General features: G+C 45.7%; 1 protein-coding gene across 1 annotated transcript in view; it reads right to left on the reverse strand.

Moving 5' to 3' along the window:
- LMF1 (lipase maturation factor 1) overlaps nucleotides 1-27,552 on the reverse strand; it is an 89,509-nt gene that overhangs the window by 54,091 nt on the left and 7,866 nt on the right. Inside the window, exons 3-4 of the mRNA XM_053470909.1 lie at nucleotides 26,249-26,259; nucleotides 12,317-12,465 (exon numbers count right to left, since the gene is read on the reverse strand). Coding sequence (XP_053326884.1) covers nucleotides 12,317-12,465; nucleotides 26,249-26,259 — 160 coding nt within the window. The remainder of the gene's footprint in view (nucleotides 1-12,316; nucleotides 12,466-26,248; nucleotides 26,260-27,552) is intronic.

Raw genomic sequence — 27,552 nt, forward strand, 5'->3', positions numbered from 1 at the left:
ATTTTAGCAGCGATCAGACAGCCCCAAGGACTTAATGTCCTTGAAAGTGGATAACTAAAAAATATACAAAAACACAATGTTATCTGCTTATATTTTTTTGCTACATCGTTGCATTTGGTTACAATTTGCTAAGCAAACGGGGATAACAGCTTTTTTTAATGTATAAAAGTCACAGAAGCGCAGGAAGGTATCGTGGAATGCTTGGACAGGCCTGCTTGTTGATAGATCAGACCTAGGTCCCCCCCCACCCCCCCGACCGATATCTTTGATACCCTTATGGGATTGTTGAAGGGGCTTTACAATAGGCCAATGGGCATCAATAACAAGCACGGGGGCCCCTCGCTGTTGTCCCGGTGGTGTGAGGAACCACGTGGACTTCTCATTCCACTTTCACCGTCATGGAATGATGGCACCAGTGAAGGTTTATCCTGCGTCCTTCATTCATTCATTCTTGCTCCATTGGTCTCGGTACGAGGAATGTCCTCCCGCGCAGGTGTACAAAGGGAACTAGAACCATAAAACGTATCATTTGGAGGAAATTATCCGCTTTAGTCGCACCTCAAGGAACTAACCGTATAGCGGTAGTTAATACTTAAAGAAAATACTTCTCCGTGGGACTTCATCCACGGATTACTTTTGAGTTGGTTCTTGGCCAGCTGCTCGGAGACGCTAGTCTTTGCAGCGTCTCCTAAGCCACCGTCGGTTGCAGGTCCGTACACGCTGGGCTTCTGTTTGCTTTAGATAACCGCTCCGGATCCTTGTTGCAAGTGGATTATTGGCGACGCTGTCAACGTTGCCAAGTGACTAAAACCGCTGGCAAATTCAAGAAGTTTCTTGAACTTTGGTCGTGATGAAGAAATTTCACTAACGCTTTAATTTAACCTCAGATGATAGGGCCTGATCTTCTAGCGATGACCAAAAACAAAGCTGGCATCCAAAAACAAATTAAAATGACCCAATAGGAGGGCCAGACGGGTGTATTTTTAACCATTTCTGAGAATTACGTTATTTCTTTCACAAATCTGGTCATGGACTCGGAGCGGAACACAGACAAAGCTTTGTATCCCTTCTTGGCTTCTACAAAACCAAGCTGGCTACTCCTAGGTTCACCGACCCGAGAGGCTTCTACTGCCACCCACAAACATGACTACCAGTGTAACGTATGAAACGTTCCACCAGACACCCAGCTAACCCAAAGGGTGAGAGAGACACGACACGTACTGTGGTTCCTCGTTAATTATTGTTGAATGTCTTCAGCAGAGTTACTTGTGATCCGTACATTCTTGTGCACGACGCTTTTTGCCCCCTCTTCCAATGCCAGCTTGGACTCAATGACTTCATAGAATCCCGTGGCTGGCCCCTTCCAGAGTTCTCATGGAACGTTTTCAATAACTTGAAAGTTCTCCAGAGAGTGAAATTAAATAAAGAACAGGAAGCAGGTGCCCCTAAACGGATTAAGACCTTGACCTTTGACACCAGAAGACCTCAAAACTCTGCCTTAACCCAATTTAAGTAATGGCAGCTCAGCCCCCTGGCATGGTTTCCCAGAGATCTGCATATCGCGGAGGTCAACGCTAAAAAAAAAAGTGTCTTCAGGCAGTAATGAGCGCGTATCGGTGGGGATCAGAGGGAAATATACTTCTTGGGAGCTGTGTTGAATTAGGCCGGGGATGGTCTGCATTCTCAGCACTCTCTCTCCCGCAAAGAATCTCTCCTTTAGGCCAGAACTTCGGTATCTTTCTGACCCCCCCCCAATAAAAACACCTGCTGAGTTAAAAAAACGAGGTGGATTTTAGATGCAGGTCCTAAAAGAGGGACCATGACATTCCCTCTAGAGTGTAAGCTCTTCTGAGCCGGGCCCTCTGTACCTAATGTACTATATAAATAAATAATAATTATACTAATAATACTTTTTAATGGATCCGTCCCTCCTCTAGATCCCGGACACAGAGCTTCTGTATAGTTCGCCCGTTTCCGAACTAAACACTAGAGTTCCGTGATGGACACGAGAGATTTTGGTCTTCTAACGAAATGTATTTCTTCAGGGTTCTGATTTGCTACATTTGTATCAAAAAAAAGTCATCTGAGGAAATACAGCATGAGAGGAGCCCCCGACAGCAACTACGGAAAACCCAGAGGCAGTCGTTGAGTCTGAAGAACCTCCTGAGTTTGGAGGGTAAAACATCTGAGTTGGACCCTGGATCATCTCATTAATTACTGACAGGGGGGGGGTAATCCAGGTGTCGAGGTTCATACCGTAAGGGAATTTAAACGTGCACGGGATGGGCTGATTAAAGTTTGAGTTTTTACAGCAGGAGAAACAGGCAGACTAGACGGGGGCCGAATGGGGCCGATCTGCCAACAGGCTCTATGTTTTAACTCTGTAACGGCACAAGGGCTTGCTAAAAACCAACATATTAAAAAGTGTGGACCACTTCCGCGGTGCAGAATATTCCAATTAACACCCGCCCCCCCTTTGATTTAGCGAACAATACGCTAATTGGGTTATCATATAACCCCGGAGAATAGTATCCAACAAAAGGGAGGCTTTCATTTACCCAAAACAGGGCTGCTAGGGAAAATATTTTGCCCGTCTCGGCCCTCAATGGGTTGAGATATCGTCACCTTGCCCTCTGCCTTCCCAAACTGCAAATCAACACGACAGATAGCGAGCTTTGTTTCCCAACAAGTGGTGGGGGGGAGGGTAATAATTAAAACGTCAGTCAAGCTCTGAGCAGATATGAGACAGAATTCCTTTAAAAGTTGGGGGATAATTCTATTCCTCCTCATCTATTGATTGGACAATGCAGATGTCGGATTTTCCACGGATTTTTTTTCTTTTTGTTTCTGGTCGGGGGAACAATGGCGGCTTTCAGCCGTTTTCAGCCCCCCAAAAAAGTGTATTTGCGTGGGGAGGGGAGGGGGGGGAGATGGTGCTAACAGGCCAATGGAGAGAAGAAGCGAGTGACCCAGAGCTATGCCTGTAAAAATTCCATTGATGCCGGCTTTGGGAAAGCAGCGGAGATCGGCAGAGACGGCCCCGAGAGGATCAGAGTGTCAGCTCCGCAGGCGGCTTTTCCAAGAAAGCCTGTTTAGAAGCCTCCATTATTTAGCGCGGCCTCAAAAGGCCTCTGATCACTCGTGGAACGTCAGAGCCCCTTTCTCTAGATGATGACCACTTGACAGGTAGCGCTCCAGGTCCGAAGCTGCAACTCCCATGAAGTAAAGCGGCCACAGAATCAAACGCACGGAGACTGATGTCACCCGAATTAGTTAAAACTTAGAAACATAGAATCTGTCGACCCCATTCGGCCCCCGTCTAGTCTCCCGTTTCTCCTGCTGTAAAGACTCAAACCTTAATCAGTCGTTGGTCTCGTCTTAGATTCAGGAGCCGTATGCCTATCCCATGCATGTTTAAATCCCCTCGCCGTATTACCCTCTACCACCTCTACTGGGAGACCATTCCATTTATCTACCCCCCTCTCTGTAAAGTAAAACTTTGTTTCATCAGAGATCTCGAGTGAGATAGCTGAACAGTGACTTTTAAACAATGGAACCATCCCCTCCAGATATTCGTCATTTATTATCGTTGGAAGATTAAACACGTCGGGGGCTTTTAAACAATTCCCCAAACGCAATCAGCTTTATTTGTTTGGTAAACGGCAGAACAAGTGGGCAAACAATGCTTCTGGAATGGTGGCAACCGAGATCCAACGTCCTGCGCCTTCTGCTTCCTCCAAGGGTGGAATCTCGTTGGTTTGTATCAGTTGAGGACTGAATGTTCTTTGGATTGATACAAAAACAGAGGAATATCCAAAGTTCCAAATTTATCCATCTGCAGCGATCCCAAGTTCCGTAGACAGGACGTTTATGGAATGCGGTGATCTTCTCGGAAAGGGTGAATGTGCCAATGTATGAGACGCCGGGGGTAACAGGATGTCCTGGCGAAGCCGACGGGTACGTCACCAGACGGAGATCAGAACCACAAAGGAAGAAGGTTGCGAAGAAGCCAAGTGTGGGACCCCGACGGAGGAATGGGGGGGGTTGCAGCTGGACGGTTATGGGTCAATATGTGGAAGGTGCTCTTCACGTCCCCAAATTCCCATGAAGCCCTGGTGGCCTCATACGAATAATGGGTCAGCCGATCAAAAAGCGGCCATTCTCGGCTTCCACCCACGCTAATGCAATAAAATGAATGAAAGCGAGTGTGGCGAGGAACGCGTCGGCTGCGGGGTTTAAAAGGGGGGGTTTCACCTAATCGCCTGGGATCTCGGTGTCTGGATGCTGACCGCTGCCTTCAAGGCTTCAGATGCCGAGGCCAGCCCTGACCTTGGCTGCAGTGGGAAGGAGGCACAAAGGGGCCGTTTGGCTGACTGCACCTCGTAATAACCAATTACGCCGGGACCCCGCCAGCCGGGGTACTGGTGGGAGAGGATAATGATCCTGATGAACGCTGGTATTCAGCGATGGCCCCACATCAAAGGCAGATAAGAGACCCCCGGGGGCCCTGACTCAGTGCCTGCTACAGAAAATGTTCTGGGGACACACTGGTTTTAACCCTTTGTTATGCCCACTGTGCCTATAAAAAGTCATGATTGGTGGTTAGAAGGTAAACACCTGAAATGGCTGGTTTTGGCAATTTTGTTTCAGGGGGGCGTGGTTAGAGGCGTGGCTTAGCCCAGACTTTTTTATGTGACTTTCTGACCTATCGATAGCTATTTCTGTACGTTTCAGTAAGGCGTTGTAAGGGATTTTACGTTACTGAGAGGGTGGTAGATAAGTGGAACTGCCTCCCAGCAGAAGTGGTAGAGGGTAATACAGTGAGGGTATTAAACATGCATGGGATAGACATACGGCTCCTGAATCTAAGACGAGACCAACGACTGATTAAGGTTTGAGTCTTTACAGCAGGAGAAACGGGCGACTAGACGGGGGCCGGACGGGGCATATAGAAACAATGTTTCTAATGTAAATAATGTTATTGTAATTACACAATTTAAGTTATAAACACACATTGTTGTGGATTCTATAGAAATTAATGTGACTTTTAGGACTGTAGAACACTGTGATGGATCCACAGCAAACATTATGAGCTCTCAGAAAAGAGGGGCGCCGGGGGGGAGGAGGGGTTCGGGGGCCAAACAGGGACTGTCTCTCCTAAACAGTGACACTTAGTAAGGATGGTTTAGGGCTTCATTAAGGCATCTATGGATCTAAGCTGTCCATATAAACGCTTTCTAGGGTAAATTTAGCATTCAAGATGGGAATCATTCCAGCACTTAAGAAGTTAATGGCACATTTTGACAATTTTTGCCAAATATCTCTTAAATAACTCAAAAACTTTTAAATATAACCCCCCCCATATATTTTCCTTGTTTTCTGTTAATTAAGAAGGAGGGAGGAATAAAAATTCAGAGAAAGCCTCCTCTGCCGTCAGAGGGGGTTCCAGGCGATCATTAGCCGGGGTCTGGCAGTTGATGGAGTCATTAAGGGTCCCTAATGATTCCTCCCCGTAAGCCGTATCTGGAGCGTGGGAGATTGACTCCTGTCCTATCAATCACTCGCCGCAGAAATCTTCTGGTTGAGGTCAGCGTACGGGGAGCGGCCGCTTGATGGGATGGAAGTGTGAGAAATTATAAAACAGCCCGTTAAGGGTTTAAAAAAAAATAAACATTTTTAAAGCTATTACCACAACTAATCATAAAAAAACAGGCGCTGAAACAGTTAAACCAAGAATTATTCGATTTTTTTTCTATGCCAATCTGGGGGGGAATAAGCCGCTGCGTGGAGGGCTTTTATTTAGCTCTGTCCCTTTAAAATATTAAAATATATATACGCCGCAGGTGTGTTTTTACTTTAAATTAAACATTTTTACCAAAATTACAAATGTCCATGTTGCGAAATATGTTTTTTTTTCTTAATGCATCAAAACAGTAAAAAAAAAAAAAATATTAAATTAAATATTTAAAAAAAAATGTTAAAATACAGATGAAAGAGAAAGAAATTACCAAAAAAATACATTCAAAAAAATATACAAAATTGGCCAATGTACAGAACCCAAAAGAGGAAGAAACCACATTAAAAAAACCCACAAGGGATCTGTGCCAATGAGATGGTCGCAGCGGCATCGCCGCGCTGCCAATTACTGATAAGATTTAAAATGCGGTCTGAGGTTTACCATCACATCCTGGTTTTTTTTCTTTCTATTTTCTTATTTTTTCGGTTTGTTACAGTAAAAGAGAAAAAAAAACCAGAGAGAACGCTTGACCCTTTCACTGCCGGCAGCTGCTTGGTCGTACGTGCTTACCCTCGCTCGATTGAGTGAGTGTTTGCTTTCTGGGCATCGTGGTGCAATATTTATTTTTGCATTAACTGGTGTAAGGTAAATAAGCGTCGCTGCGCATGAAGTGCATTCCAGCGCTTGATGGATGCTGCAAACCGTGAACTTTTCTATTAGAAGTTCAGTGAAATAAGTAAAAAAAAATGTGAAAAAGTATCCATATTTCAAAACAACTGATGTCATCAGAAAGGACTGTTAAAATGCTACAAATGTTTTCATTAAAATTCCCCCTCCCCCCGAAATTCTTCTGCATTTGCAAGTAAATTATCACTTAGAGGCTCCTCGGGGGTGTGGTTACTGTTAGGGGGTGTGTCAATTGCTGATTATTATAAGAATACAGATGATCTTCAATAATCTTATTTGGAATTTATGTTACGGATTCTGATATATTTTAAGAATATAAAAGTGTGTAAGAAAAAAGGGGACATTCCTGTCAAAGAGATGCCATAACTTGAAATAACAGACGCCAGGGTGCTTCACAGTGACATAAAAACAGAATTTGCCGGCAGATCGGCCCCCATCCGGCCCCGTCTAGTCTGCACGTTTTTCCTGCTGTAAAGACTCAAACCTTAATCAGTCGTTGGTCTCGCCTTAGATTCAGAAACCATATGCGTATTACATGGGTGTTTAATACCCTCACTGTATTACCCTCTACCACCTCTGCTGGACAGCTTTCCCACTTATCTACTACAACATGCCTATCCCATTGATATTTAACTATGGCCTCTTGTTCTAACATTTCTCCTCATTTGACATAAACTCCACTCCTGATTTGATTTGAATATTTCTATCACTCAGGAAAGAATTCACTGACTTTCCTTAAATGACTTTTTTTTTTTTTTTTGGATTCAGACAAAACTTTATCTGCGCTCTCCAGCACATTAAGAAAACAATACTTAGCAGATTTCATATTTTGTTCTTTCTCCCCCCAAAAAACAACAAACACACGTTAAGAAGCTTTTAGGAGGTTCCACTACCACACCCTATCAGTCTCTGCTTTCTGTGTCACATGACAATTACGTGTTCCCGGCAAAACAGATCCACGAGGCAGAATTTGATATGACTGTTATAATTCTAACGCTGCATTTAGTTCCAAAAGCATTAAAAGCTTCTGAGGGCCGGCGCATTTAAATGGTATAAGGATTGTCGCTCCATCCAGCGAACTACAGGTTAACCCAAAGTGGACCTAATCACTCGGTAATGACAGCCCTTCTGTCTTCCCTCCAACTCCCAGACGGGGTACAACCTGCTGCCTGCCCTGCTGCTGTCAATCTTACAATCTCCCCCCCACACCTCCCCAAACACATTTCTTTGTGACCTCCTCACCCCTCAGCAGACATGGTAGCTTCTGATTTACACTCCTCCGCAGCACCCCTCCGCACCCTGACCCGATGCCCTCTTGGTACCTCCCAAAATATACAGGGCTTTAACAAAACCAGCCTTGTGTGCCGGGACTGCAATCAGCGAGCGGCGGGCAAACACATTAACATAACGAGCACATGTGCAGATAGACAGAGACACGCGGTGAGGCAACCCAGAAGACACCCCCCCTGCTTAGGGCGACTTATTGCTTTAACCCTTTGATGACTAGAAGGGCCCAATAATGCAGCCCCCCTCCTTTTGCCTCAGTTACCCATAGAATTCCTTTTAGATTGTAAGCTCACGAGCCGGGGCCCTTATAAACCTACCATTCGTGCCAGGGGCTTGGTATGAAATTGCCACGTGGCTTAGATTGCAAGCTCCTTGTTATATAGTTGTTAACCCCAAATACAAATTGTACTGCGCTATGGAATATGTTAGCACCTAATAAAAATAATGATTATTATAACGGAGACGCAAGTAAAAAAAGAGGGTGATTTCCAATAATTTTTTAACTAAGTGTCAAAGAGTTACTCGTATCGGGATTGGTGGTAAATCTGCCAAATTAAAGAAATATTTATATGATTGCTGTGCAATTCTGTGTTTTGGGTAATTTTTTTCAGTTGTATTTTTGGAAGCAAGTTTTCTCGTTTTCTGAGAAGTCTTAATTTCCCCATCAATCTTAATAAATCCGTCTGCGGATGAACTTTCCAGAGCAGCCAAACCATTAATCTCCTATTATTAGTCAAAAGAGATCTCTCAGCGCTTTTTATTATTTGTCGTATCAGATTCAAATATCTTTTCTAAAATACTGCGCTGCTCTTTTTATCATAAAACATTTGTAGTTTTTGCCCCATAATATAATGTTTTCAGGATGCTGCATATCAGCCGTTTGTATGATTCTTGCTCTGTTATCTGATCCCCGATCTACTAAACACCGCGACTCCTTATCATACTGCCTGTGGGAACAATAGAATGACTTCATTAGCATCGCCATAAAGCATCAGCTCAGTGTGGTGTTTGAGCCGGGAAAGTCACCCAAAATATCACATGACTGACAGCAACGGCGGCTCCAGGGCTGCAGATAAAGGGAGTTTATTGGGAGAAAAGCAGGTTTTTGTCACCGACAGCGCAGGGGGTTATATTACTGTATCCAGCGCTGGGGGTTTATTACTGTATACAGCGCTGGGGGTTATATTACTGTATACAGCGTGGGGGTTATATTACTGTATCCAGCGCTGGGAGTTTATTACTGTATACAGCGCTGGGGGTTATATTACTGTATACAGCGCTGGGGTTTTTTTACTGTATACAGCGCTGGGGGTTATATTACTGTATACAGCGCTGGGGGTTAAATTACTGTATACAGTGCTGGGGGTTATATTACTGTATACAGCGCTGGGGGTTATATTACTGTATACAGCGCTGGGGGTTATATTACTGCATACAGCGCTGGGGGGAGGGGTATATTACTGTATACAGCGCTGGGGGGTTATATTACTGTATACAGCACTGGGGGTTATATTACTGTATTTAGCGCTGGGGGTTATATTACTGCATACAGCGCTGGGGGGTTATATTACTGTATACAGCGCTGGGGGGTTATATTACTGTATACAGTGCTGGGGGGGTTATATTACTGTATACAGCGCTGGGGGGTTATATTACTGTATACAGCGCTGGGGGTTATATTACTGCATACAGCGCTGGGGGGGTTATATTACTGTATACAGCACTGGGGGGTTATATTACTGTATACAGCGCTGGGGGGTTATATTACTGTATACAGGGCTGGGGGTTATATTACTGTATACAGCGCTGGGGTTATATTACTGTATACAGCGCTGGGGTTATATAACTGTATACAGTGCTGGGGGGTATATTACTGTATACAGTGCTGGGGGGTATATTACTGTATACAGCGCTGGGGGGTTATATTACTGTATACAGCGCTGGGGGTTATATTACTGTATACAGAGCTGGGGGTTATATTACTGTATACAGTGCTGGGGGTTATATTACTGTATACAGCGCTGGGGGTTATATTACTGTATACAGCGCTGGGGGTTATATTACTGTATACAGCGCTGGGGGTTATATTACTGTATACAGCGCTGGGGTTATATTACTGTATACAATGCTGGGGGTTATATTACTGTATACAGCGCTGGGGGTTATATTACTGTATACAGCGCTGGGGGTTATATTACTGTATACAGTGCTGGGGGTTATATTACTGTATACAGTGCTGGGGGTTATATTACTGTATACAGCGCTGGGGGTTATATTACTGTATACAGCGCTGGGGGTTATTATTGTATACAGCGCTGGGGGGTTATATTACTGTATACAGAGCTGGGGGTTACATTACTGTATACAGCGCTGGGGGTTATATTACTGTATACAGCGCTGGGGGTTATATTACTGTATACAGCGCTGGGGTTTTTTTACTGTATACAGCGCTGGGGGTTAAATTACTGTATACAGCGCTGGGGTTTTTTTACTGTATACAGTGCTGGGGGTTATATTACTGTATACAGCACTGGGGGTTAAATTACTGTATACAGTGCTGGGGGTTACATTACTGTATACAGCGCTGGGGGTTATTATTGTATACAGCACTGGGTATACAGATGCACCTAAACATTCCTTTATCCGTGGATTAAATACATATCCCTCTCAAAAAATTACATTTTTTATAACACCGAAAAAGCACTACTTGCCCATCTGGCACACAAAGGGTTACACGAACAAGTAAAAAAAAACCCCTCAAAATATATTTTACATGAAAGGTTCCCATTAAGGGGAAAGTTGGATACATCTCCCGTATTTTGGAATATATATGTAAAAACGCGTGGAAATGATAAATATGTTTTATTAGAGAACGGAGGGCAGATTTTTCTTGCGCATGTTCTTTAAAATTAAAACAAAATCGATAATATTTGCACATATTATGATTATATAATATCTGATTATAAAACTCTTTCCGTGATGGTGGCGGGTATAAGGAAGGGGCGTCCTGTACCCATGATCGCCCGTACGCCCGGCTCCACCTGGCCCCGAGGTCACTATATACCCTCCCTGCCCCTGACAGCCGCCAGCCTGCTCTGGGAACGGCAACCGACGGCGGGCTTCAGCTGGCCCGGGACACAAATCACGAGCGGCTCCTGTGACAGGTGCACATGTGTCGGGGAGGAAACTTTGCTTTCACGCATCGGACATGCCTCGTAACGCCTGTCAGGATCATTATCCCGTCCCAGAAGAAGAAAACGTGCAAGTGTTTGGGCTGCCGGTGACACCGCGGCCATCAATCACCCGCTCCCTGACGGCCGGGATTACACAGGCAGCTAACGCTCTTCCCAGCTTCTACACGCAAAGCCGTCAGCGAGCCGTCACACGGGAGAGCGCCGTTTAATGGAGAGCGGCCGCTGGGACGCTTCTCTCTTATAACGAGCCTGGGGTCGTAGCCCAAATCCATCGGGTCAGAGGCTCAGATGTAATGTAAATAAGTTTAACGCATATAACCCATACAATCATCCCTTGGTCTCGTCTTAGATCCCCTCACCGTATTAGCCTCTACCACTTCTGCTGGGAGGCTGTTCCACTTATCTACCACCCTCTCAGTAAAGTAAAACTTCCTTCCATTCCACCTCTAGTGTTAGATTCGGGTCTCTTGTTGTAACTTTTCACCTCCTTTGAAATAAACTTCCCTCCTGTACTTTATTAAACCCCTTTATGTATTTAAATGTCTCTCTCTACCCCCTCTCTCTCTCTTCTCTCTCCTCCCTCTCTCTATCTTCCAAGCCGGACACGTTGAGATCTCTTATACCTGGTATAAGGCCGAATGACCTAATAAATAATCTGGCCCCATCTCCAGCTGTAGACGGCTCTGTTTTGTACCCCATCAATCACAGCGGAAGGGGGTACAAGGTGCCCTCTTTGTTCCGAGGCTTGCGTTTGGAGCCCTGCTTCTCTTTAACGCCGTGTTTTTCTCCTCCACCTATAGAAAGCTATAGGGTTTCACATCTGCTCGCTCTGATACCGAAGCCGTCAGGTCAGATAAAGCGCCGGAGCCGAGCCAAGCAAAGCAGGCGAGCACAAACCTCCCTGTATCCCGGCGCTGTATTATTTCACCCCACAATCTCCTCTTATCTTGTAAAAACACGGTCCGTACAACACATGGGATTAAAAGCCTCGCGCTCCACCGGCCGATACGGAGCCATCGCTAACGGCCGAGTACAAAAGATTTTGCCGACACTCGATATCGTAGCGGTCTGAGATCGGCCAGCTCTGGATCACGCGTGGTGTTATCCAGAATCCTCCGCGGCGGCCATGCTTTCCATCATTCCTATAGGAAGGCATGGATGAAGGGGCAGCGATGAGGAGGTCATGGTCCATGGACGGCGGTGGTGGGAGCCCCATGGGAGTTAAAGTCGACGGTCGATGGGTTGCCCCCACCGCTATGGGCAGTAGATGTGAGGAGAGGTAGAAGAATAATTGCTGCTGCACCCCAAGGGATGTCCAAGTGGCACGGAGGGGTCTTGGACATTGGGACGTCCAACCACCCTACTTGGAAGTTGTGGTCTTCAGAACGTAGAGGAAGGAAGAGTTACTCACCGCCCCGAGCATGATCCGGAAGATGAGCCAGCGGAACGTCCAGATGACTATGCGAGACGGCGGGGTGTTCTTTGGGATTCGGGCGAGAGACCAAACGGGGCACAGAAAGATCCCTAGAAATCCGGTTTCCAGGAGCTGAGATTCCCAACCTGGACGGGAAAGCAAAAAAAAACCCATGAGCTCGGTGCGTTTACCAAACAGAGCGGCAGAAAACACGGACGCCGAACCGAGAGTCCTGACAGAGAGGAGGGGGGCGACTAAAACGAGGATCAGCAAAGACATGGGGGATCTCGGCTCGGGGGAGATCTGTTTGATGCTAGTAAGGTTAACTCTACTGAGCAAATGGTAGAGAAGTGGGGCAACCTCCCAGCAGAAGTGGTAGAGGGTAATACAGTGAGGGGATTAAACATACATGGGATAGACATACGGCTCCTGAATCTAAGACGAGACCAACGACTGATTACGGTTTGAGTCTTTACAGCAGGAGAAACAGGCGACTAGACGGGGGCCGAATGGGGGCCGATCTGCCGAATGTGTTTACAGATCTCCTCTCTGACAGATCTCCTCTTTGATTCCCGGTAATCAACTGATTCCCGTTCCCATTGGCTGACGGACACATCACAGCCGGGACGGGAACGTTTCCCAACAAAGCTTTTCAATTAATCCCAATCATTTTCAGTTCAAAGCACAATAAATCCCAAGCTCCGCCGACACAGGAGTCTTTGTTACCGCAAACAATCCTTTTAAGCGATGCTTAGATCAGTGTTTGCACGTTTGACACCATGCAGGATCTCAGCATGCGCGGTCGCATCCTCTCAACGTGTCCAGCTGCAGGAAGACGCATCATATGGGCTCACGGGAGGGGGGGGTGCAAAAAGGGCACAGTGCAGAGCACACCTTTTAGGTGGCTACAAAGGCACAGCCTTGGCCAGGAGAAATGTTATCCGCTGGAGAAGAAACCCGGGAACTGAAGCCCTGCTTTAACTTCAACTCTCATGACTCCCAGGCAACTACGGTCTGCCTGCGGATAATGAGAGTTGTTGCATGACCGAGGGCCGGAATCTGCACCCCGCGCGTCACGCCGGATAGTTTTAATATTAAACCGATATCCTTTGTGTGTTTTGCTGTTTGCGCCGCGGCCCGTATTGGCGCATCGCCGGCCCGTACTCCATGCAAACATCCGCTTTGCATTTTCCGTTCCCTGAAAGCCGATAAGAAACAACTGTTTTGAAAGGCAAAGCGAACCTCTGCCTAACGGTGCCCTTCAGCCATACCGTCACGGTGCCGCGTCCGCCGCTTAACCCTCCGATTACTGCCACAACACAGACGTGCCAGCACAGAAACACAACATCTAGTCTGATTTTAACCCTTAGTCGTCGGCCTCGTCTTAGATTCAGGAGCCGTATGTCTATCCCATGCATGTTTAATACACTCACTGTATTAGCCTCTACCGCTTCTGCTGGGATGCCGTTCCACTTACCCACTTAAATCATATTTTGCCCTTCTTGTGCCTGCCGGTTATATGTTTGTAATGTAGGGCTGCAACTAACGATTATTTTAATAATCGATTAATCGGCCGATTATTTTTTCGATTAATCGATTAATCGGATAAAAAAAACAATATGCAAATTTTTCGTTTATTTAAAAGAATTTAATGAACTGGATGTTAAAAAACAACTTAAAATTTACATTAACATTCTTATTTTGTTATGATGTAATAAAAAACAATATTTTCAAAGTACAAGAACCCAAACACAATATTTATGAAACAAAATAACCCCAAACATTCTGAAAAGAGGTGGACTATTACTGTTCAAGAAACTTTGCCCCAGCACTTTGCACTTTGCACCCAGCACTTTGCACCCAGCACTTTGCACCCAGCACTTTGCACCCAGCCCTGGCACTTTGCACCCGGCACTTTGCACCCAGCACTTTGCACCCAGCACTTTGCACCCAGCCCTGGCACTTTGCATCCAGCACTTTGCACCCAGCATTCAGCACTTTGCACCAGCACTTTGCACCCAGCCCTGGCACTTTGCACCAGCACTTTGCACCCAGCCCTGGCACTTTGCATCCAGCACTTTGCACCCAGCATTCAGCACTTTGCACCAGCACTTTGCACTTTGCACCCAGCCCTGGCACTTTGCACCCAGCACTTTGCACCCAGCCCTGGCACTTTGCACCCAGCACTGGCACTTTGCACCCAGCACTTTGCACTGTGCCCCTGCACCCAGTCTCTAACTCTGCCCTGCACCCAGCCCTGCCCCCACATTCTGCCCTGCCCCCACACTCACACTCTGCCCTGCACCCACTCTGCCCTGCACCCACACTCACACCCTGCCCTGCATCCCCACCCCCACTCTGCCCTGCACCCAGTCTCCCACTCTGCTCTGCACCCACACTCACACCCTGCATCCCCACCCCCACTCTGCCCTGCACCCCCCACCCCCACCCCCACTCTGCCCTGCACCCCCACCCCCACTCTGCCCTGCACCCCCACCCCCACTCTGCCCTGCACCCACACTCACGAACCGCTCTGTGCGAATGGAGCCACTCGCACAGAGCGAACCGCTCTGTGCGAATGGAGCCACTCGCACAGAGCGAACCGCTCTGTGCGAATGGAGCCACTCGCACAGAGCGAACCGCTCTGTGCGAGTGGAGCCACTCGCACAGAGCGAACCGCTCTGTGCGAGTGGCTCCATTCGCACAGAGCGATTCGCTCTGTGCGAGTGGCTCTGTGCGATCCGTGCACATAGACATGAAGAATACTTACCTCCGGAACGCGTCACATCCGTCACGTAGCTAGAAGGCGGAGACTGCAGAGCGTGTAGCAGAAGCGGGGAACGCTCGCGGAGGTAAGTAAAAGGAGCCTAGTGCTCCAACAACGAATTGATCACTCGATTAATCGATAACGGAAATCGTTATCGATGATTTCCGTTATCGATTATTATCGATTTTATCGATTCGTTGTTTCAGCTCTATTGTAATGCCCTCATTATGAATCGTGATACATTGTATCTTCTTTTCTTTATGCTGTGATCCACATTATATCGTGCTCTAAAAAAAGCTCGGTATTTGGCAAGATGAGAAACTTAGCAATTTTTACAAACTCACATCTAAGTGAAGCGTGCTTAAAAAGAGCGATCTGAGTTTTAAGAGTAAAAGGAGAGGCCTCGGGGACTCCCCAGGGAGGATTTTTCTGAACGTATAAAACATTTCATTGTTCCAATAAAGCACTTTTTAATGCATTGGCTTCTCCGTGCCGTCGGAGAAACTGGATTTATAAACGCAGAGCCAGTCTGGTCTGCATCAAACTCACTTATGGAACCACGCGAAGCTGAGATCAGAATATCTGCCCCCCATTACTACAAAGTGCCACGCTAGGCCAGTTTAAGAAGCCATGCTTGGACCAGGCACCGCGATCTCCTCGGTGGGATTTTATGACTGGATTGCTGTACAGCCGGTCTGGCATTTTGAAACGAACTGACGTATCATGGTATAGCCTGGTGGGCGACATGTATAAGGGGGATCAGGCAGCTTTTTGCTCTACAGGTGGAACAAACGTGTTGGTATGGCCCATTATGGTTGAAATGTATGAGTGGATTATCCAGCTGATTTATTGGTATGGCCCAATGTGGATAAAATGTGTAATAGGATCATACATCAGACATGTTGGTATGGAATAGCATATATGAAATGTATCGGTATTTTACTCAACCGATGTGTTGGTATGGTCCAGCATAAATGGATTATACAGCCAATGTGTTGGTATAGCATGTATGATATGTATTAGTAGATTACTCAGATGATGAGTTGGTATGGTCCAGAAGGCTGGGTTATCCGAGTGTATAAATTAAGAAGTTGATGTGTTGGTATGGTCCTGTAAGTGATGGTGTATTAGGAAATGACTCATCTGATGTGTTGGTATGGTCCTGTAAGTGGTGTTGTATTAGAATATGAAAATTAATTAGTTGATGTGTTGCCATGCTCCTGCAGGTGAGGTTGTATTAATTAGTTACACCCCTTATGCTTTGGTATGGTATGGTCCAGCGAGTAGATATTTGAGTAGATAAAACAGCCACATAACTCCTCGTTATAAACGTTTTTCCTTTATTTGCATTTAAATGAACACATAGTACGTGGAGTTTGCATTTATTTGTTTCTTGTGATCTACAGTCACACTAGGTTTCGTTCAGATGAAGTATGAGCAGATACTTTGTGTCTTTCCAGTGCTAATGCGCCACAATTCCTGGAACCCTTGGTTCAGATTTGACTCATAAAAAGGCAGATCTTTGAGAGGGCCAGTGAGTTGCACAAGGCATCGCACAACACTTTAAGGGTTCAACTTCATTAGGACTAATGGGAAGATTGCAAGCATGTGGGACAAGGCTTCACTTTCCTCACGAACCACTACTCCTATGTTCTTAAAAGTCCCTTGTGCCTGGATTCTAATAATGTTCCAGAACGTCTTCCCGGCTCCTATATTAGGCAAACTTTTGATCAATACACCGTGCCCAAGTTAATGCTTCCCCCAGTAGGATCCCTCAGGCAAGGAGCGCAGTCCGATACTTCTGGGAAGGAGAAGGCCGGGGCGGCCGGCCGGCCCACCTGCTCATCCTCGCTGATGTAGTCCTGAAGCCTGGACCCAACAGCTGTGACCAGTAGCACAAAGACCCTCTTTGTCACTCTTTCCCCGGAGCACTGCTAGGCTCGGCAATACGCGATATAAATAAGAGGGTCTTCAGGATCTGGATGCTCCTACAGCACACGATTAACCCGTTCCTCCCTGCAACAGTCACTTCAAAACGCACAGGACACCCTGTCCCTTTGATCAGCGTTGTGGCTTTCCCTTTGAACTTCTTAAGATCTTTATACCAAAAGTTGCACTCGTCATCTCTGCGGGAATAAATCGCATGTCACTGTAAAGAAAAAAAAAATGGGCATCTGGTTCACAACATTAAACCGAAGTCCGGGTCTTTGATATTCACCAATTCCCACACTTTTAAGTCCCTTTAGCCTTTAATGCCTTTAAAGAGGGGGCTCAGAAAGCCACCGTTGCCCTCTGCTCCCAGTGATAACGCTCACAGACCTTATTTAAGCATCTTTCACGTAACGAGCCAAATGCTGGACTGGAGAAGGCCTTTGGGCTGAGGCAGCAATAATGGCGGCCCAGCCATATAATTAAAGTTAAGCGTCGTGTAGTTTTATGTATCTCGGGTTCTTTGCCGTCCTTGAAAAAGATTGGTGTAAAAACTATAGAAAGCAGCACTTTCAACCCAAAGGGGAGGAAATGTAACTTTTTTCCTTGGTTCAGGTTCCTTCCACGAGCATATGGGCCCTAATGTCACGGCGTCCATGTTTAAGGTAATGTTCTGTACGGCGTGACATTAGCGGGCAGGATCTGGGAGTTTCCGCTCACGTTTGCGAGTGTTGCCGGTCCTGCAGGAGTCACCGGCAAAAGGCAGTGGGACCATTTGTGACCGGCTCTGGATCTTGACCGAGCCACCACGATACGCGTTAAATGTCCCATAATGCATCTCAACGGACAGTGTAACAAAGACCACTCAGCGAGTTACCCCAATTCTGAGTTAAATCTTTATTGTTTTTATTTTCCTCTGAAGAAGCCTTTTCTGCTACTATGGCAACCACCTATCACTGCCTGCTACAAGAGTTCCTGTTCAATTATAAGGGAAGGGTCTGGACATTGAACAGGATGAATAATTATCTTTCAAATTCCAACTCTTGGTTCTAAAATTAATTAAAAAAGATTATTGAATTTAAAATAAGTTTTGATGCCAGAAATTTGAGCCAAAGCTGGATATAAACTTAGAAACAATTCTAGAAACCTTGGTAGTTGCTGGCGGAACAACGATATACAGAAACAAAAACTGCAGGAATACGGGGATCCGTCCTAGACGGAGTTACAACGTTACAAGAAACGATATCGGACTTATGTTCTGAAACCCTGACAAAGTTGGCAATGCAGCATCTTTTATATTCCATCCAAACTTCCCAATTTCTATTAATAAAATAAAAAAAACAATAAAAAAAAACTATAGCCAAGGGTAAAGAGAGATTTCTATTTTTTCCTGATTTTTTTTTCTTTTAAAAAAAATATTTTAGAGTTAAGCTTTTTTTTTTTTTTTTAATTATTCTGCTAATGGATCTCCTGGGTTTGTCACGTTGACGGATCGGTATCAGGTTAATGACCCCGTCAGTAGGAGTGGAGGCAGATACGCTCGGATGGCATCGCCGACACAATGAGTTACTATCACAGCTACCTGTAGGCAAATATCTGTGGCTCGAACGGGTTATTCTGCATAAAAGTCACGAGTCGCGTCAAAAAACACGGGCTGTCTTGGAACGGTGCCAGTAGAAGGGACAATAACGCCCTGTCTGTTAGGGAACGTCACAATGCGGAAATGTGGATGAATTCACAATTAAGCCAACGTAAACCTAATTTAGGATTCTTATAGTAATTTTCCTTATATACAGAAAAACTCCTCCACCCGCTACTTGTTGCGCATGTACAGCCATACGAGTACTAGCGCACATACTAGCTCTGATGCAATTCTTCAGCATTTTATGTCTAACATTTCCTGAGAAATTCTCTTAAATTCATCGTTATCGAAGAAAAATAGAACTTTTTTCACATTGGAAGCTTTTCCCTGTAACATTTCTTCAGCAGATTGCAGGAACGTACTGTGCCCCTCTCCCTCCACAAACTATATTTCTTTCATCCTTGTGGTGCGGAGCGGGGGATGTTCCGGAACCTCTCTCTCTTCCTCCGAGTGTGGAAGAGTTCTGGAATAGTTTTTCCCTCCATGTGTGAGAGAGTTCCGATACCTTCCTCTGCCGCATTGAGTGTTCCGGAACATTCCTCTAGCTCAGTGTTTGAAAGAGTTCCAGAACCTCTCTCTCCCTCAATTTATGGAAGAGCTCCGGAACATTTATCCACCTCAGGCTTGCAGAAGCGTTCTGGAACCTCTCTCTCTCTGGATGTCAGAGTTCTAGAACCTCTCTCTCTCTCTCACTTTGTGGAAGATTTATGCAACCTTTCTTTTTCTTTTTTGGAAGCGTTCTGGAACCTCTCTCTACCTTGGTGTGCAAGAGTTCCGGAACCCCTCTCCTTTTTTCCGGAACATTTCTTTCCTTTTGTGCGTGGAAGAGTTATGGAACTTTTCTATCTCCTGGTCAAGAAGAGTTCTGGAAACTCTGTCCTTTGGCGTAAGTTCTTGACCCCCCCAGTGAAGGAGAAATCTAAAGAAACCTTCTTTCAGTGTGGAACAGATCTTGAACCTTTCTTTCTCTTAATATAGGATAGTTATGGCACACAGAAAGATACGCAGATAGTGATGTCACTGCAGCGCATGGGCTACCTGGGGTCTTCAGAGCAAGCGGCTATTAAGCATCTCAAAGGGTTAATTGAAGGGAACCAGGGCTGTCACGCATGACGAGAACTGAAACACTGACGGTATCTTCAGGCAACCTGTTACCAGCGTTCAGCGAGGGTGCAAGAGGACGCGGACCCCCCGCCGACTGCTGTCACAGAGCCCAGGTGTGAAACCAGCTTGCAAAACCATTAGGAAGCTAAAACCACAACGAGGCCGCCTCGTGCTACAAAGAGGGTTTCAGAGAGAAGCAACCCAACCAACATACACGACCGTTTACACACACGACACGAAGTTTGGGGTCACTCAGCTGTTTTCATGGAAAATTTCTGGCTGTAACATAATTGCAAAAGGGTTTCTAACAATCAATTATTCATTTAAACTTAAACTTGGATCAGCGAACACAACGTGCCATTGGAACACAGGAGTGATGGGAGTGATAAAGGGCCATTGGAACACAGGAGTGATGGGAGTGATAAAGGGCCATTGGAACACAGGAGTGATGGGAGTGATAAAGGGCCATTGGAACACAGGAGTGATGGGAGTGATAAAGGGCCATTGGAACCCAGGAGTGATGGGAGTGATAAAGGGCCATTGGAACCCAGGAGTGATGGGAGTGATAAAGGGCCATCGGAACACAGGAGTGATGGGAGTGATAAAGGGCCATTGGAACACAGGAGTGATGGGAGTGATAAAGGGCCATTGGGACACAGGAGTGATGGGAGTGATAAAGGGCCATTGGGACACAGGAGTGATGGGAGTGATAAAGGGCCATTGGGACACAGGAGTGATGGGAGTGATAAAGGGCCTCTGTAATGAAGAGATTCTATTAATAATCAGCCGTTTCCAGCTACAGTAGTCATTTCCAACATTAACCCCGTCAATGCTGGATTTCTGATCCATTTCGTGTTATTTTTATGGACAAAATCTGCTTTTCTTTCAAAAACAAGGACATTTCTAAGTGACCCCAAACTTTTGACTGGTAGTTTATTATAACGGCGCACTGACTGAAATTGTGATATTTATTAGCAGAAGCAGAATTTAGCGTTTTAACCTTTTCTTCTGGTTATTATCCAACATGAACTTTTTTTTGTAAGGTCTAGATAGAGTAATAGAACGCTATTCCAAAACAAAATATGTTTTTTGTAACCAAGAATTCCCGCCACGGTCCGAAGCAAAGAGCCGAGAAGACGCGGCATTTTGTATCGCTGTGAAACGAGTGTCAGCTCTCCGCGTAACGCTACCAGAAAACTCAACCAATTTGCATATTCTGTTGTTCTGTCTGATTGGGGGGGGGATGACCTGGTGACCCCCGCACCCACTCCCATGACCCCCCCTCCCGGCCCATTCAGCTTTTTGTCATGCTGTTTGTTAAAGCCCCGTTGCCATAACGACTGAACTTCCTGGTCCCAGATGGCTTAAATCCATACAGGTGCCACGGGGGCCAGGCTAATGGTAATGACCTTGCGTAGCCTAATAGCGCTCGGATGGCCAGGAACATGCTTCCCTTCTGCGGAAATTGGGCCCTGGCAACGCAGGCCATTTAGCCTTGATATATGCGGAATATTTTGGAAGCTGCTCCGGGGCATTGCCGGTTCCAATTCCTCGCTGCTCAGTTCCTGCTCCTGAAATGCACAGCAGCTTTCCGAGATCCGACGGCAACCTACAGAGAGACAAAGCCACGGGCACGGTGCCAGCGGGACGCCGTCCATCGGGGCGACCAAAACCGGGCAAAATGAGCGAATAAAAAAATAAAACGTTAAACGTTTCTGCTTTAAGCCAAACCAAAATACTAAATGTGGAGCTGGATACAGGTTTGGGTCTAATGACCCGACACCCCCAATAAAGAAGAAAATAGTATATCACTCTTAAAAATAAGCATTAAAATATTCACAGAGCGTAAGGGTTGTTAAAAAAAAAATAATAATTTAAAAAAAAAATACTGAGACCATGTGTGTTTAGATGAGCTATAATTTAGTATTAAAAATATACTCAAAAAATTTGGAAAATTAGAAAAAAAATGTTTTCATGGTTTTACTTATAAACTGTGCAAATGAGAAAAAAATTAATAACAATGTTATAGATCTAGTTAGGTATTTGTCCTGCTGAATGGAGCCGGATTAGAACTGGATCATGTACAGTGACAAAATATTCTAAATAAAAAAAAAAATGATTTATATTTTCACCCAAAGTTTATGTATCCCAATCCAAGGAGGAAAAAAAAGGGATTCAACCAAAAACGATTCTATTACGCGAAATTACCAGTATATAAATATTTATATATATATATAATTTTTATTATTTTTGTTTTATGTTTTAATATAAAAAAATAAAACAAATAAATAAAGCCTTAAAAGAAGTCATCCCCTTTTGTTTTTCCCCCCCAAACTGGACTTGACCTTTGTATTTATATTGTAGTAAAGCCTTCTGTGACTTTGTTAAGTGTGAAACAAAACGGTACGACAATAAATCATTCTACTTAAAACACATAATGGATACACAACAGGCACTCAGATACATAATTACCGTAATATACCATTTAAAAATAAATACAAAATTATTTGTTGCCGATCCACCAAGAACATTTATTATAATATAACAAATAAAAGTGTCATTTTTTTTTTTTTTAGAAATGTATAAATAAACAAGAATTACCAGCCATTTGGGTAATTGGAGGTGAAATTAACTATGGCGGGCGCCTGTGCTGACACTTCCAGGTATACAGCAATCAGGCGTAATCCCCTCCCCCCCCGGAGCAAACCGCGCGGCTCTGTAATAGAAGAGGCATGTTCGGCCAGATTGATGTGAGTTGACATGCAGTAGGGTCGCTGTCCGCCAGGGCCGATGTATGTTACTGTAGTTTGCCATTACATCAGACCGCGATGGAAAAGCCCCTGTGTGGTTATATTACCTTTTTTCCCCCAATCAGGTGTGGGGGGGGTCGCCGCGAGCTGGCGGAAATTAGTGGCCTGGTGTTTTCCAGCGTAGGGGTAATCCTACCCCCCCTGAGCCATGCACATGCCTCTAATCACTGGTTATAAATGACTCCAATCTTATTTTACTGCGGAGTCTGACCAGGTCAGCAGACGGGCTAACTAGATACACATAAATCAGCGTGATGGCGTGTAAAGCCAGGCATCTGGACTCCGATTCCAAACGGCGCTGGCACCCAGGGTATAAAACTGCCCCCCCCGACATAAAATGGACTCAAATTTGGATTCCAGTGCGTGCCGCGCATGCCGGGCAGGGTACGGAATCCCACTGAGATCAGGAAGGTCTGCTAATGTTCTGGAGCAATTATTCCGGGGCTGTCAATAATTTGAGCATCTGACTTTATTTTAAGCACCGGGAGTTGAAATCGTGAAAGCGAGCCCTATAATGAATCAACCCCCCCCAAAATAAAATCAACGTTCCCTTTTTCATCAGCATATTACAGTTGGAGGGGTTTATACGAATAGTAACAAGTTTGATGAAACGTAATAACGCGGCTGGAATTGGTAACATGAGGCCTGCATTATAACCGATTCTGCCGCTAACATCGAGACACGAAAATCCACCTAACGTGAAAGCCTGCGCTGGCAGTACAGCTACACCTCGCCCCTGCTCCTTGTAAAATACATGATGACACTATGAATGAATGAATAAATGAATGAATGAATAAATATATCACACACATACACTACTGTTCAAAAGTTTGGGGTCACTCAGCTGTTTTCATGGAAATCAAGGAAATTTCTGAATGTAACAATTACAAAAGGGTTTCTAACCATCAATTATCCTTTTAAACTTAAACTTGGATCAGTGAACACAACGTGCCATTGGAACACAGGAGTGATGGGAGTGATAAAGGGCCATTGGAACCCAGGAGTGATGGGAGTGATAAAGGGCCATTGGAACACAGGAGTGATGGGAGTGATAACGGGCCATTGGAACATAGGAGTGATGGGAGTGATAAAGGGCCATTGGAACACAGGAGTGATGGGAGTGATAAAGGGCCATTGGAACCCAGGAGTGATGGGAGTGATAAAGGGCCATTGGAACCCAGGAGTGATGGGAGTGATAAAGGGCCATTGGAACACAGGAGTGATGGGAGTGATAACGGGCCATTGGAACATAGGAGTGATGGGAGTGATAAAGGGCCATTGGAACACAGGAGTGATGGGAGTGATAAAGGGCCATTGGAACCCAGGAGTGATGGGAGTGATAAAGGGCCATTGGAACCCAGGAGTGATGGGAGTGATAAAGGGCCATTGGAACACAGGAGTGATGGGAGTGATAAAGGGCCATTGAAACACAGGAGTGATGGGAGTGATAAAGGGCCATTGGAACACAGGAGTGATGGGAGTGATAAAGGGCCACTGGAACACAGGAGTGATGGGAGTGATTGTGTACTTCGTTAGTGTCTTCTGCTTCACGATGGCTTGAGATGGACACTTGCTTTTTGCAGAGGTTTCAATCAGCCTTCCATGACTCACCAGCCGAGCTGAATTACATATTGCCGGTGACCTGCTGCCCTCCCCTCTCTTAAATTCATGCTCTCAAAACAGCTTAATGAGGGGTTTACTGGCCCAATTGGAAGTTTTTATTAAAACCCATTAGTGCAGCGAAGCAGCCCGCCTGAAGGAAGCAATTAGCTAAAAGTAAGTGAGCCTGGAGTTTCCCCCATGTTGGAGGAGACCACCTCCTCCCCATTTTCCCCTCTAAACTGTTCCAGACTCCATAACAAAAAACTGGGAGTTTCACGCGGAGGTCTCCATACGGAAAGCCTCAGCTCTGCGTACTTATATACGTCCGCAACATACATCCTTCAGACCGGATTTATTGACTTTGGCACAAAACGATCTCCTCGATCCTCAGCTGAACGGTGGTGGTGGTGGTGGTGGTGGGGTTCTCCCGTGTTCCACCTCTTATTATAGATAATAAAAGGACTAGAACCAGAAGTTCTAAGAGATCTTCTCAGATCTTGTCAAACCTGGGTCCATCTTTTCAACATGGAAGCCCACCTGCCATAGGGAAACATAGACTGGAGCTTTTGGGTTGGAGGGGGCTATTAGAAAAAAAAATAATGACAACTCTTCAAGCACCGACACTTCTGGAAGACTACGCAGGGTTCTATTCCACCTCAACCTTCTAGAAACATATTGAAGCACCTGAGTGGTGGAATGAATGTTTGCCAGGAGGCTCTCAAAACCACCCCTGTTAGGGCCTTCTTCTAGATGCCACCAAAGCTTTGGCTGGTGTCCTGGAAGCAAAACCAGATATTGTGACGCTCATCCAAATTAGTAACAACAACAAAAAAAAAGATATAAGAAGGCAAGAAATTTCAAAAGATTCTCTTCCTGCGGGGAACAGGAAGAGAGGCGGCTGACAAAGCCAGGTCTGGCGTTTTTTAAGAGGCATTGTTCTTTGAAGTTATCGAGTTCTTTGAGAAGAGACGGAATCCTTAATGGAGATGAAGAGAAACCATGAGAAGAGTTGTTGTTCCAGCTATATTATAACGCAAGAAATATTGTGGTTTTCCTGTGTTTCTAGCGCAGCCAGCATGGATTTGCATCTTATTTATCTTCATCTTCAGGAATATTTGATCCAAAAAAACAGGGGGGTCCCACTGGCTACAAAGGAGATCAAGCGAGGGTGTCGGGTTCTGACGGACGTCTCTGTGCTTTGTTTGGGGACAGGATGCGGACGGAGAGCAGGTACCTGGACGGAGCAGGAGGACGGGAAAGGGTCGTCCAGAGTGTTGATGGTTACTTCCTAACCGTGGCGAAGAAAGCAGGGAATTATCTGTTAGTACGTGGGGTCGGGGAGAGTATCCATCGAATTATCCCAGACATGGACAATTCTTTCCAGCGGTGGAAAGATTAGGCGCATCCCGGTGGCCTAATGGTTTACGCCAATGGCGCAAAGGGCCAGTGTGATTTTTTTTAATTAAAACTTGCTTTCTGATCATTACATCTGGAACCTTCGTGTGTTCTGATGCTGAAGCCGGCTACCGGTGAGCATCCTGCGCTGGTGAGCAGGAGATGTGTGCGGCCGAACGCATCTCCTGTAAGCGCTGGGGGGATTTAATGAAGGGTAAAGGAGACACTCGGCTATTGCATTGAAGAGTATATGACGGCTACGGTGTCCCCCTTAAGACACATGAAATGCATCAAGCCACTTAACGCCAGACCCCTCTCACACATAGCTTTGTAGCCGTATTGTCTCCTGTGGCCTCCTTGATGATGATTGTGGCACCTTCTTACCCCTGTAACATCCTAACAGCCCTCCACCACCACACTCCGCTATCCAGCCCTCCACCATCCACTACTCTATCTACATCCTCCCTCGGTTCTTCTTCCACTGAAGCCTTGTACCAACTCTTTCCCACCACAGACTCCTTTCCACCCTCACCCACCTTTCCAAACTCCTCCTGTGAATATCACGCTGGTCAATATCAACACCGCGTCGGGCCGCAGACATTAGTCACGGTGGAAACTCTTACCCACCCAGGAACGTAAACAAGACAGGAAAAGTCAGGAGAAGACGGCTGTTCACTTACCGAAGGAATACCTGAAAAGAAAAATATATACGGAATTATCAGAGGGTCAGATGGAATGTAAGGAGGTTTTACTTTACTGAAAGGGTGGTAGATATGAGGAACAGCCTCCCAGCAGAAGTGGTAGAGGGTAATACAGTGAGGGGATTAAACATGCATGGGATAGACATACGGCTCCTGAATCTAAGACGAGACCAACGACTGATTACGGTTTGAGTCTTTACAGCAGGATAAATGACAGGGGCAGAATGGGGCCTCGATGGCTCAGACTGTTGACAAACTGCTGTAAATCCGCCTCTATTACTGGAAATATTCTGCTGTTATGGCAACAAAACAGTTCAACCTATCAGTGCCATTACTTTGCACACAGCGTATATTTCCATGGACTCCAAAGTAACCAGAGAGGAGCGAAACGCAAACCGCCGATCCAGACAAAACAATAGGAAAACCTCTTTTTCGGCTTCTCATTTTTAGCTCCACATTCCGGTTTGCCTCCTTTGGCCGCGTATAAACCCCAAATACTTAAAGCTCCCACACTGCTCAAGTTGCCGGAGATTTTATAAGACTTACAGCTCCGCGACTCAACCCCTAATCACGGTAACTTTCCAAATAACTCCAAGATTCTGGGAGTCCGAGGAAACCAGCATATTTTTTATTGACGCTATATACACACGATACGGTCCAAGCATATCATACAGAGCTTTGGCTCGATATCCAGACGGCCTAAAGTACAGCTTAGCAGACATAGCCCAGCGAGCAACCTCTGTATAATTTACAACCAAGCGCTTGCTTTTTTAAGGTTTGATATTAATCTGTTTTTTACGGAATTGAATCGAGGGATTGGGGCAACCTGGGCTTTGACCAGACACCTCCGGTCATCGTCAGACGATGCTTTGGTTCCAAACTGCATTGGCAGGGAGACATCACCCGAAATGCGAGGTGCAAGTAACATCCCAGACAGCTGTTTGCTGCGGCTTGCCAAGGCTTTGCTGCGGTTGGGGGGGGGACGGGTGGGAGAGAGAACGGCAGGGGTAATAAATGAAACCACTTGGTCTGGTTTCTGGATTCGCTTTATTGTGGTCGAGGAATCCAGAAACCTGGGACACTCGTTTCTACAATTACACGGGGCGCACTTAACCCTTGCATGGCAAAGAGATTGGCGTCCTGCGCCCTTAAAGTCATGGGCGCGGGGGGCCAACAGTTTGCCGGCGGACACCTTGGAGAAGCGGCCATGTCGACGTGAATGTTATGCAGAGGCTTGATGGCCTTACTACTATAACTTTACCCCCCATATGATACCCCCTTTC

This window comes from Spea bombifrons, chromosome 7, assembly GCF_027358695.1.
Source record: "Spea bombifrons isolate aSpeBom1 chromosome 7, aSpeBom1.2.pri, whole genome shotgun sequence".
In the NCBI taxonomy this organism is placed as follows: domain Eukaryota; kingdom Metazoa; phylum Chordata; class Amphibia; order Anura; family Pelobatidae; genus Spea; species Spea bombifrons.